At 48.0% G+C, this 13,351-nt stretch overlaps 1 protein-coding gene across 1 annotated transcript; it reads right to left on the reverse strand.

The window, feature by feature from the left end:
- Positions 1 to 1,077: 1,077 nt before the first annotated feature.
- Positions 1,078 to 11,634, reverse strand: PDZK1IP1 (PDZK1 interacting protein 1). Its single transcript, XM_027837940.1, has 4 exons — positions 11,437 to 11,634; positions 5,228 to 5,336; positions 2,582 to 2,677; positions 1,078 to 1,582 (listed from the first exon to the last, which is right to left on the reverse strand). The coding sequence occupies exons 1-4, from the start codon at positions 11,501 to 11,503 to the stop codon at positions 1,504 to 1,506; spliced, it is 351 nt and encodes a 116-aa protein (XP_027693741.1). The 5' UTR covers positions 11,504 to 11,634; the 3' UTR covers positions 1,078 to 1,503.
- Between the last annotated feature and the right edge of the window lie 1,717 nt (positions 11,635 to 13,351).

The raw sequence follows: 13,351 nt of genomic DNA on the forward strand, positions 1-13,351 counted from the left end.
GTGTGTGTGTGTGTGTGTGTGTGTGTGTGTGTGTGTGTGTGTGTGTGTGTGTTTTAAGATCCATATGTTTAGGGGGCAGCTAGGTGGCACGGTGGATAGAGCACCGGCCCTGAAGTCAGGAAGACCTGAGTTCAAATCCAGCCTCAGACCAAACACTTGACACTTACTAGCTGTGTGACATTGGGCAAGTCACTTAACCCCAATTGCCTAAAAAACAAACAAACAAAAAAAGATCCATGTGTTTGTTGACAGCCACAGACTAATAGACAAAGAAAGCTAACACAACTAGAGGAAAGAAAAGAAAGAATAGAACCACTTCTCCAGCAGAAATGGAGAAAAGGAGGCAAAAATTCAGGAACTAGTTGAATAATTAGACTCTGTAAAAGCAATCTTCATGATGTTCCCATGAACAAAGGTCTCTAGTGGAGTGCCCCAAGGCTCTGCCTTTAACCCTGTGCTGTTTCACATGAGTTATAGGATCATGGTTTTAGAACTGGAAGGAAGTTTGGAGATCATTTTGGCCTAATCCCTTCACTTTATAGAGGAGGAAACTGAGACCCAGAGAAAGGAAATGACTTGCCCAGGCTGCTACAGTTAGTAACTGTGTCTATCATGGAATTCCAATCCAAGCCTTTATGTCTCCAAAGCCACCATCTTCCACTGAATAGAAGCAATGCTTGCCATAGTTCCAGATAACACAAAGCTAGAAGGAATAAAGAATGTGTTGGATCACAGTGAGTATCCCAAAATACCCAGAGTATACAGGCCAGAACAGTGGGCCAAATGTAATCAGTTGAAATCTAATTAAAGTTTTATACTTGGAATTAAAAAAAAAATGACTTCATAAGGTCAAGATGGGAGAGGCCAGCCTAGAAAGGGCATTATCTGGACAAGAACAGGGAAACTGCATGGACTGTACCCTCAATATGAGTCAGTAATACAATGGGACACCCTCCCACCCTCACTGATACTACCTTAAACTACGTTTAGAGAGGCAAAATTCTAAACTGCCTCTGCTTGGGGAGGGGAGGAGGTGGGAGTAGGCAGGGAATGATTGCAGAATTTCCCTCAGAGCCATTGATGACAACAAGTACAAAATGTCTTTATTTCACAGAAATAAAAGCCATTTCAAAAGAAGGGGCATTATTATTTGGGACCAAATTTAACCTCACCTGATCAAAGCTCACCACTGCAGAGACCAAAGACTTAGAAGGAGCCCAGACCAGGACAGTGTGCATCAAGCTCCAGACTGACCCCTAAGCCCAATCCCAACTTGAATCCTGGCCCTGGCCCCAAATCAAACCCTGACAAAGGAGATGGGGTGAGGGGGTATAAATGGCTCAGAGGGAGGGTGACTCATGATTACAGGTGAAGCCCAAAAAATATACAATGTTTGAGAAGGAAGCAGTGGTGATCTCTTCAAGAAGTGCCCAAGGAACCTTCAGAGATGGTGGTTTGGCCAGGAGGGGAACCAAGGAGGGGCAGGGAGATGGGTTGGGAAGGTCACATGGGGGTGCTACGGACTCCTGGGATATCTTCCATCACGTTCTCATTCTCGTAGGCATTTTTGTGCTCACTGGACCTGAAAGGGCAAAGAGCCGAAAGTCTATTTACATCCACTCCTTCCTAGGGACGCTGCATCCTGGCACTGCTCCTGCCCCAGCCCCTTCCACCCTGTGGCTCCAGGCAAAATCACAGAATGGCAGAGCTGGAAGTGACCTTGGAAAACATCCTGCCCCATCTGTACCTTTTGTTTGATAGAGGGAGAAACCGAGGCCCATTGGGGGGAAAGAATTTATTCAAGATCACACAGTGCAAAGTCAATGGTCAGAGTTGGATGCAGATCCTTTGACTCCCAAGCCAGGCACATCCTTCCTTCCACCTCTACCTTCCCTTGTCCAACCCCATTCCAGGCCAGGCAGATTACAAGCAAAGGCAGCATGATATTGTCAAATTGATTGAGTTTCTGAGGCTAAAGTCCAGTCTGTTTGCTTGAGCATGTGCCCTGGGAATCATCCTCTCACTAAGCCCCCCACTCCCTTACAAGACCCCCTCTCCAACACTGAGCTTTCATCTCCTTCCTGAAGCTCCATCCCCTTACTAAAACACATTCTCCCCTACATTCCCCCTCACTTAGCCCTTATTCCCTCAACTGAGCCTCTGTCCTCCTCAACATGTTCTTCACTGATTCAACTAGGTATAGGAGATAAAAGGCTAGACTTGAGAGTGTGGGAGACCTGAGTTCTAATCCTGTTTATGGCAACCTAACCAAATAACCTTTTCCCACTCCTGAGACCACAAAGTAGCTCCTATCCTTTGGCATGCTAGCCAAACCACCTATAGGTCCCATCTGAGACCAGGTCTCTGTAAAAAGGAAACCAGGTCTGCTGGGGTAGATGAGTCTTTGTACAAGTATTTGCTCCCTCCCTTGTCCATGGCAGGACATTTTTCTTCAAAGACCCTGTGGGGTCCAAGTCATAATCTGGATCGGCATCAAGATAAGGGCTAAAGTCAGGATCACAGTTACAGTCAGGGTCAAGGTAAAAATCGGGTTCAGAGTCGGAAGCTTGGGCAGGCTTACCTGAAATTCAAAGCCATTGTCGAATACTTTCCATCCACCCCTGCCAAGTTCCCGTCTGATTTGGCTCCAACCGACAGGACTGTTGTCACAGGCTCCCTGTCAGAAGAACACCCCCACCAGAGATCAGCAGATACCAGTCTACCTCACTCACCCACAGTGGGGCGAGGCCCACAGGAGGAAACTCAAGGAAATGGTGCCACTCCAGAGTCAGGGCGAAGATACACATCTCCTATTCATGTATTCAGCTTCTCACCTGAGCATCCACTCACCAAGCTGGTTATAATGGGCCTGCAAATCCTGTCACAGCTGTCGGTGTCCACTTTCAGTGGACTGGCTCTGTACCTATGGGGGCCCCATTGTGGTAATCTCCTTGCAGGACAGTGGTTCAACCCACTCTTGGCAGGTATGAGAATCCCTGCTTCCTTCTCATCTTCACAACTATCTGGGGGACTCCTTTCTGACCATCAGTTTGTAGGAGCTTTATGTGATTCCCCGAAGACCTCAGCTACCAGCTCAGGTCCTCAGAACTACATGTGTGTGCGCTTGAGCATGTGTGTGCATGTGTGCGTGCGTATACATGCATGTGTGTGTGTGTGTGTGTAGAGCAGAATTATTTTCATGTACGTAGAGCAGGATTACTTCATTGTGAGTTTTCAGGGTAAAGGATGAGGCCCTGGGGACCAAACAGAAAAATTAAAAGCCTGAAGAAAGCTTAGAGATCACCTGGTCCTATCTTTCCCATTTTTTAGACCAGAGTTAGGTGACTTGCCCAAGGTAGTCAGTAGCAGAGACAGGATTTGAACCCAGGTCCTTAGACTCCAGATCCAGTGTTCTTATAATTGTACCCTCCTTAACATGTCTCCTAACCAGCTTCTTATTCTCAGTAATAGCACCAGGGAAGAATGGGACTCCTTAGGCCAAAAACTCAAAGGACACAGAAAAAGCCTTGAACTTTCTAAGACTTTGGATGATAGAATCAAGCTCCAAGGAGTTCTCAAGAGACTGGAATACTAGACTTACTCTCATTAGATGAAATTTAGTAGGGATAAATGGAAAGTCATTTCTGAGCTAAAAAACAAACAAACAAAAAAACAACTTAGCAACTATGAAAAAAGATCTGGGGACAGCTAGGTGGCTCAGTGGATAGAGCGCCAGCCCTGGAGTCAGGAGGACCTGAGTTCAAATCCGGTCTTAGACTAGACACTTGACACTAGCTGTGTGACCCTGGGCAAGTCACTTAACCCCAATTGCCTAAAAAAAAAAAAAGGTAGAGAAAAGCCACATGAAGGAGTTTATATTTTATGCTAGGGAGCCACTGGAGTTTATCAAGTAGAGGAATGACATGGTCATATTTTCACTTAAAGAAATCACTCTGGCTTCTGTGTAGATGATGGATTGGAGTAGAAGGATCCCTCGGGCAGGGAGACCAATTAAGAAGCTATTTCAATAGTCCAGGACAGAGGGGATGAGTTCCTGAAATAAGGTAGTCAATGTTTGGATGGAGAGAAGGGATCAAATTTTAGAAATGTTGTGGACGTAGACACGGGCAATATCTGACATCTGATTGAACGGGTGAGGTGAGAGTGAGGTGGCTTTGCCTCTCTGACTTCCTGAGATCCTGCCAAATGCTCCTCTAACTCAACTCTGTTCCCAGCCTGAGATCCTCACCGGAGCCACAAAGGATGAGGTCATTGTGGGAGAGCTTATGCAAAACTGGTCCATTCCCAGAATTCTAGACAGGGAAGGAAGTGGTTTCCCACTGTCTGAGGGAAGGATAAGAAGGTAAGGAGGAGGGGAATGGAGAAGGAGAAGGAAGACAATGAAGCAGAGGAAGAAGGAAAAGGGAAGAGAGATGCCAGGGGACGGAGAACCAGGAAAAGAAGGAGGAGAAAAGTAGAAGATGAGGGAAACAAGGAAGCAGGAAGAAGGGCAAGGAAAGGTTAGGAGGGAGGAGAGAAAAGAGGACAAAGAAACATGAGGAGGTGGAGGAAGAAGGAGAGGAGGAGGAGAGAGGGCAAGAGAGGAGGAGAGAGTAAGGAGGAGGAGGAGCAGAAGGGAGCGAAGGTTGCTGAAGAAAGTGGGAGCTCCAGGGAGGATAGAGTTTCTCCTTCAGAATCCTAAGCAGGTAGAAATGCTGGGACTTGGCTATCCAACTCTTCCCATGGTACAAGTTGGGGCCCAACCTTATTCCAACGTCACTCTCCCACCCACCTCCCCTGTTTGACTGAATATATTAGACTGGGAGCACAGGAGGAAAGAATGATTACTTCAGAGGGGAAGGCCCATCCCATGCAGGGGGAGGTAACAACAATGATGATAATAATGCCTCTCCATATAATAATAATATTGCAATCAATTTCCCAAGTACTTCCCATCCATTCTTTCCTGAAATCCTGACAAACCCCTGTGAGGCGACTAAGACAATTTTATCTCCACTCTACAAATTAGGAAACTGAGGCTCAGAGAGGGAAGTGACTTGCCCAAGGTCATGAAGCAAATCAGTCCCACACCTGGATAAGAATCTGGGTCCCATGACACCCAAACCAAGGATCTCACTCCACCAGAACACGCTGCCTCCCTAAGACAGAAGAGAGAAACAAAAGAGAGAGGGCATCTGGGAAGAGGGGTGCCAACAGTGTCACTTACGGATCCTCCTGGCACCAGAAGTGATTAACAGCAAATGCTATGGCCACAAGGGCCAGAAATACGGCCACAGCAATCAAGCCCTGCATCCATGGTTCCAGATTCCCCAGACCTAGGGGAGAAGAGAGAGAGAGATACAGGACTTTATCTTACAGAGATAAAAAAGCTAGGGTCTGAGGTGACCACAACCTTTGGTATCCCCAAATATCTCAATAGACTGGCACAAAGGACTGAATCTAAAAAGGTAACTTGCAATAGTAATAATAAATGTAAAATCTTATGAGAACAAGACAGGAGGGGCAAAGCTAGAGAGCAGTTCCTCTGGGAAAGATCTGAGGGTCTTGGTGGACTGCAAGCTCAAGATTAGTTAACTGTATGACATGGCAGCCAGTCAATGATTAAACATATTAAGTACCCATTATGTGCCAGGCACTGTGTTAAGCACATACAAAGCTTCTCCAGGAGTCGACAGCCTAATGGTGGAGCTAATATACAAACAACTATGTACAAACAAGTTCTACACAAGATAATTTGGGGGTAAACAAAAGCAAGTCACTGGAATTAAGACAGATTGGGAAAGATTTCTTGTAGAAAGTGGGATTTTAGGTGAGACTTGAAGGAAGGCAGGGAAGCTAGGAGACCAGAGATCAGGAGGGAGAGAATTCCAATCTTGAGGCACAGTCAGTGAAAATATCTGGAGTTAGATAAAGTGTTTCATTTAAAAAACAGTGAGGATACCAATGTCCTTGGATCAGAGAGTGTGGGGGGACATGCAAGGTATAAGAAGACTGGGGTGGGGGATAGTTGTGCATGGCTTTGAATGCCAGAGAATGTTTCACTGATCCCGGAGAAGATAGGAGTTTATTGAGGAGGGAGGTGACATGGTCAGATCTGGGCCTGAGGAAGATAAATTTGACATTAGCCAAAAAAGCCTAATGAGATCTTAGGCTATGTTAAAAGAAATTTAATATCCAGGATGAGGGAAGTGATAGTCCCATGGTTCTCTCCTGTTCTAGGACCATATTTTAGGAAAGACATTGATACCCTGGAGAACATGAAGAGGAAAGTAGTCAGGATAATGAAGGGTCTTGAGATCATGCCATGTGAACATTAGCTGAAGCAACTCTTGGGGTCTTTTGTGGAGGAGAAGGAAGAGGGGCATGAAAGGGCCAAATGGGAGTTATCTTCAGGTATCCAGGAACTGTCATGGAAAATGGGAATCAGTCTCATTCTGCTTGGCCCCAATGGGCAGAACCAGGAACAAGAAGAAGTTACTGAGGAGACAGCTGAGGCTGGAGATCTGGAAGAACGTTCTAGTGATCTGAGCTCTTCTTAAGTGGAATGGGCTATTTTGTTTGGAAGCCCATTTGGGACTCAGAGAAGACTCAGCTATAGTGAGGTGGGGTCTAGGAGCCATGAGATGGAGGAATGGAGACATCAACGTTCTAGACTGGGGCTCTTCTCTACAGACTAGATTGTCTTCCTAATCATTCAAGAGAATGAATTTTTAAAAGGATTCATTGCCAAGGAAGGGGACTCAGGGAGAGCATGGGAGCTCAACAGAAGGATGGTAGCTCAGGAAGAAGTTGGGGAATCAGTGAGGACAATGAAGATTTAGTTACTGGGGTGAGTAGTCCATTATTGCAAAGGAAGTTCACTGAGGAGAATATAGGCTCAATGTCCTGGGGAGGGATCAGTGAGGGGGATGGGGATCAGTGAGGGGGATGGGGGATGAGTGAGTAGGGTGGGGGATAAGTGATTGGGATGGGGGATCAGTGACAGGGATGGGATCAGTAAGTGGGATGGGGATCAGTGAGTGGGATAGGGACTCAGTAAGCTGATGGGAGATCATTGTAACTACTGAGGACTTAATGAAGGGATTCAGGTTTAGTGGAAGATAAGGGCTCAGAGAGAGGGATGGGGAATCAGTGAGAGGAATGAGAGCTCGGGGTCAGTGATTGGTATCTTTTTGCTGGGTAAGGCGTTGAATAAGTGCCTGAGAATCTCAACACCTCAGGCTCTCTTCAAGTGCGTCACAGCCTGAGTCATGGTTCCCCCCCACACTCCTAAATGGAAAGATCTCCTTCAGAGCCTCACTGTTTAGAGAGACTGAGGTCTAGCCTCTTGAGCTAACAGGGTTCCCAGCTGGAAACTGGGCCTGGTCCTGCCCCTTGGGTAAGAGGCAAGGTTGTTCCAAGCTCTCTTATGCTGGCATACTCTGTCTGGAAAATCCTGTTCCAGAAGATGAAGTTTCTCCATAGAGAGTGAGAGGTCTGATGGGTCTGTGTCCTAAAAGAGACTGAGGAAAGGCCAGGAAGAATGGACAGTGCAGGAGTGTCCTCCAGGCCTTTGGAGTGACCCCAGTGTGTGTGTGAAGGAGGCTTCTGAATATTTTCTTCTCCTGACAGTACCTCATCCCTACCAAGGTCTCCCACAACCCCACCCACCCCCACCACCCACTATCAAGTCCAGTCAGGTGAACTAGCTTTCATTGATCACCTTGTGCCAGGCACTGTACTAGGCACTAGGATACAAAGAAGTCTGCTCTCAGGGATCTCCCAGTCTAAGCAGGGAGACAACAGGCAAACAGCTATGTCCAAGTAAGACTCAGAATAAATTAAGAATAATCCACAGAGGGAAGGCACTAGAATTCCTGCAAAAAGCAAGGTTTTAGCTGGGAGCCAAGGGAAAGGAGTGAGGAGGAAGAGAATTCCAGGCATGGGGCACAGACGGTAGAAATGCCTGGAAGCTGGCTCTGGATTGTTTTGTGTGAGGAACAGCCAGGAGACCAGTGTCACTGGATCAGAGAGAATGTGGAGGGGAGGAGGGTGTATGAAGGGGGCCAGGTTGTGAAGGACTTTAAAAGCACCTCCCCCCAAAAAAAAAGCCACTTTCATCTTCTGTTTGCTGATATTCTTCTTTTTTCCTGTTCATTATTTCAGGCCGAGAAGGACACAGGTTGAGAAGGAAGAGGGAGGGAGGAGATCCTCCAGAGATCAGCCCACCATCCTCCTGACTCTAGACAGAATAATCCCAAGGCCCATCCAAGCAGGTGGCTAGCCCCTCCAATACTTTGAGGAACCAAAGTTACTTTTTTTTTTTGACCCGTGGAGAGGGAGGGGAAAGACACCTCAGCCCTACCTCACCCTCGGAAGCCTTTCCTGATCTAACCCAAAGCCTTCCTGCAGTGATACAGCTTTTGCTTCCATTTTCATGTTATGTCTTGGGGCTTAAGGGGAAATAGTGGAGGGAGGTGGCTCTGGTCCCTGGGCCGGAGGAGTCCCTTCTTTATCTCTCCTGACAGGACAGTGCTATTCTGGGATAACCGTCCTCACTGAACATCGCCAAGGCCAAAGTCACTGTGTTATCAAGGCATTGTTGGCCCAGAGCAACATTGTTTCAACTGCACTGTTTTCTGCCAGACACCTGTGGGATGGAAGAGAGCAGGGAAGCCTCCCTCCCTCCTGGGTCTGGTGGGCACACCAAGTTTGATGACTTTCTCTCCCTGAATGGCCAGAAATCTCCTTCGTTTTTCTTTCTTCCCCACCAGAAATCTTTTCCTGGCCTACCTCCAGGCCTCACGGGCTGCCCCTCCTTTCTCCAAGCACCAGACAAGAAGGAAAGGCTGGGGAGGTCAACCCCCAAAACAATGCATGCTATCAAAGTCTAGGAGAAAGAACGAGCCTTGGGCTCTATGCTTGGCCCTGCTGCTGACTCACCCTGAGACCTTGGGAGACTCACTTTCTTGTGAAGGCTTCCCTTTCTCCTCCTAAAATCGGGGTAATAATCTCTGTCCTTTCACAAACTATCTTGAAGATCAAGTGACCCGACATGTATAAATGGGCTTTGAAAAAGTTAAGAAAAATGTGAGAGCTGAGCCAAAAGAAAGAAAAGAAACAGAAGGAACACTCGGGAGGAAACCAAAGGTCTGAATTCTAATGTAGTCTCTGACTTTGAGCAAGTCCTCTCATCTCTTGAAATCGGTTTCCTTGTCTCTAAAATGGGAGAGTGGAGCAAAGCTATCTCAGAAGCCGCGGCCATCCTTGACATTTACTGTGCCACATCCTTCTTAGCAATAACTTTCTATGTTCTAAGGTCACAGATAAGGATAGAGCTGAGAAGGACACCAGAGGCCATCTGACCCATTTTATAGATGAAGGAACTGAGGACCAGGAAAGTCAAGTGACTTCCAAGAAAGTCCCTTATCCAGGTCCTCTGACCCCAGAGAGCAGTACAGTAGATGCAGCACTGAGCCTGGAGTCAGGAAGACTCTTCCTGGGTTCAAATCCAGCCTCAGACACTTACTAGCTGTATGACCCTGGACAAGTCATTTAACCCTGTTTGCCTCAGTTTCCTCATCTGTAAAGTGAGCTGGAGAAGGAAATGGCAAACCCCTCCAGTATCTTTGCCAAGAAAATCCCCAATGGGGTCATGAAGAGTCAGACACAACTGAAAAATGACTGAACAACAATCTCTGACCTCAAAGCCAGTGTTCTTTCCATGGTGTCTGGATTCCTCCTAAGCTCCTTCCCAGCTCTGACATTCTCTGTTCTATGTTCTCATGCCCTTTGCTGCTCTGGTATTCCATGATCTCCCTCAGTCTCCACTTAAGCCCTCTTCTCCTAGTCCCACTAGCATCGTTGGCACGTCCCCTGTATCCTCTGATATGTACCAAATGTCCCACTGGCTCCATCCGCAGCAGAAGGGCTACGCTCACAAGAGCCCTAGGGGATAGGTAGTCCAAATGCTGTTAGCCTCATTTTTCAATTGAGAAAATGGAATCCTCAGAGCCGTTTGTCCAAGAACATAGAGCTAGCCAGTACTCAGGGCCTCTGAATGCCAAGCCTAGCGCTCATTTCAGAGGACAATGGCTGTAAGCCCTACCCCCTCCCTCATTTGTCTCAGGAGGAAACTAAGGCCCAAAGAGGGAAAGAGCCCAATGTCACATCAACAGTCTGGGGTACACAGTGGCTTGATCTCCCAATTTTCAGTCCAATTCTTTCTGCCCTGACTCCAACCCACCCCCAAGTCAAATACAACAGCATTTGGATCCCTGAAGACAGGAGTCTCAGCAAAAGAGAGACTCTGAGGGCATTTCCTTTGAGTAATATGACTACCTCCTACCTATGCAAAGTCCTCACTTCTCCTGTCCTCAAGTCTTCCTTTAGACGGTCCTAGAATTGACCATTTCACAAGTCCCTCATTTATGAGCATCTAGTATAATAACATGTCAGTCACCCATCCTTGTCCCTAATCTGGTACCTTCTGAGGCAAATTTGGATTCAGATGCTTCATTAACACTGTTGGACCCATTTCATAGGTGGGGAAACTGAGTCACCGAAGAGCTGAGGCCAGCTGAAAAGTGTACCAGTAGAATAATTAGAACTGTCTAAAAGTGGAAGGAGTCCCCCACTTCCATCTGACCCCTTGTGGCCTATATAGAAGGGGAATTTCTATTCAGGTATAGGTTGAACTAGATGCCTCTGAGATCCTACCCAGCTCTGAGGATGTGATTATGTGACCCAGGGGATCCACTTTCCCCAGTCCGGAGGGGGAACACCCCTTGTTTGCATTGTTGACTTTGAAATGAGTGGTGGACCACATAAGGATGGAGAGGGGAGAGAATGAATCCACATATCTGGAGTCCTAAGGAAACCCCATCATCCCATCAAAGAGTGTCAGGGCTGGGGGTGGAGGTGGAGGGGAGAAGGGAGGGAGGGGATCTTTAAATCAGAGTAGAGAGAAAGTCAGCACTGGAAGGGCCCTCAGAGCCTAGAGCAGAGAATGTCAGAGCTGGAAGGGCTCTTAGAACATAGAACATGGTAGGTCAGGGCTGGGAGAAATGATAGAACACAGAACACAAGTTCAGTAGTTACTAAATACCTTCTTTGGGCAGAGTACCTTGCTAGATTATGTCAGACCTGGGAGAGACCTCAAAAATCAGCTCATCCAGTCCCATCATTTATATATGGGGAAACTGAGGTCCAGAAAGGGGAAGTGAGTAGCCCAAATTCGCAGAGAAAGCCAACGACCAGACCAGCAGCACTGCCCAGGTCTCCTGACTCCTAGGCTGGTATTCTTTCCTGGGATAAGAATGTCTCTGTTCCAGCACAGAACTGTTCACCAGGGTGCCAGAGCCTGGCATCGACCCTACATTGGCAGGGACTGACCTCCCAGGGAACCCTCAAGCCCCCCAGTGCTCCCAAGGCTACCTTGTTGACAGGTGACAGGTTCTGCTGCCATAAGCAGGCATAGCAAGACCAGCTCGGGGGTCTCCATGGCTGGAGTCTCTCTGGTCCTGGCAGGGTGAGTTCCTTGCTGCTCCCTGTATCAGAAGCTACTCTCGGGCCTCTGAGACAGAAACTCCTGCTGGGCTGGGCTCACAGGTGGGGGCCAGAGTTCCCGCCCTCTCCAGTTCTGACAATGAAATCAGCAACTCCTCCCACCTCACCCCTCCTGACTCCAGGCAAGCCTCTTCCCAACCAGCACCACCTACCACTGGCACTGAGCCCTGGCCTGGCACTCGGAGTTCTCCCAAGGGCTGATCTGGGAGCCCTCTGCCCATTCTTCAGATCTCTGGGAGAGGGGCAGGAAAAGCTCCTCCCATGGCCTGGGAAAGAGAAGGAGGCAGTTCCAGAGGCCTTGGGGCCACTGACTCCCTTTGGCCCCCTAGGACCTCGAATCTCCCAGGGTCCTGAGCTCCCCACTGCCTCCCAGGGCTCCTGGAAGCCTAGGAGCTGCCCCACCCCCGACACCTCGCTGGGGAGGCCGGAGTTGGGCTGACTGAGATCATAGATTGCAAAACGAGAGGCCGCTCCTGAAAAACTGGTTGTGTGTAGTGACTGACAGAATAACAGGAGGTGAGACCGTGCCCATCCCAGCCCTAGAGACAGATAAGGTGTGGAGGATTTATGAAGTTAGGCAAAGGGCAGGGGAGGCCTCCTTTCTTCAGAGCAGCACAGACCCATTTGGAGGATGATGGTCAGCTCTGAGCGCCACATCCAGGAAGCCCACCGAGCATCTGGAAGGTGTCCAGAGGGTGAAGAGAAGAGAAGGCTTTTCCATAAGGCCCAGCACGTACCAAGCACCGTGATAAGCACTTTACAAATATTCACTTGTTTGATCCTAACAACAACCCTGGGAGGTAGGTGCTATTAATACCCCCATTTTACAGTTGGGGAAACTGAGGCAGAGTAACTTACCCAAGGTGACACAGTTTATCTGAGACTACATTTGAACTCAGGTCTTCCTGACTCCAGGCAGGCCAACCAGAGAGGGAAGGGGCTAGAGATCATAACACTGGAGGACTAATTGAAGGACATGGGGGTGCTAGTAAGTGTCTGAAGCCAGCTACTTCCTCTGAGGGTCTTCCATGGGAGTCCTCCCCTGACTTTAAACTGCCCTCAGCTCTGTGTTGAGTTTGAAGCAAAAAGCTCCCACTTCTGTTCCCTGGGTCCTCACATTCAGATCATGTCCCTGGAGGTGTTCTCTGAACATCTGTGGACATTGTCTGCGGCCATCCTCGAGGGGTTCCACATAGTAGCAGTAGCTCATGTTGCCATAAGTTTTCAAGGGGATGAAGCCCCTTCCTCACAGCCAGCTTACATGGGAGTGAGGAAAGGGATTGTTATTCCCATTTCACAGATGCAGAAACAGAGATTCATAGTAATAAAGTGACCCATGGTCCTAGAACCACAGAATTTTGGGTGTTGGAGGGCCCAAGATGCTAACTAGTCCAACCCAAACCTGATTAAGAAGCCCCCTGTACAATGTCTTCCAACTAGTCACCTAGCCCCCACTCCCACCTAGCTCTCCTGGTTCTGCTTTCTGAAGGGATCTCTCTGGCCCCTGGGGGTTAGCCCTGCTAAACCACATTGGGAACTCCCAAAGAGCAAGGCCCAGGACTACTGATCGTGTTTGGCCCATGGTGCCCAGCACAGAGCTAGATACACAGAAGCAGGCCAAAGCAGCTTTGAATCCTCACTCCTCTCTCTATAAGCTCTGATTTGATGATCCATCTGCTCTCATGATTTAAGTATGATCTCCAGCCCATGTTTTAAGCCTAGAAGGAAGCTAGGGAGTCTTTTTTATTATTATTTATTTGTTTGTTTTTAGTTTGAACATTCA

The sequence above is a fragment of the Vombatus ursinus genome, unplaced genomic scaffold (genome assembly GCF_900497805.2).
Source record: "Vombatus ursinus unplaced genomic scaffold, bare-nosed wombat genome assembly UNPS02014825.1, whole genome shotgun sequence".
In the NCBI taxonomy this organism is placed as follows: Eukaryota; Metazoa; Chordata; class Mammalia; order Diprotodontia; family Vombatidae; genus Vombatus; species Vombatus ursinus.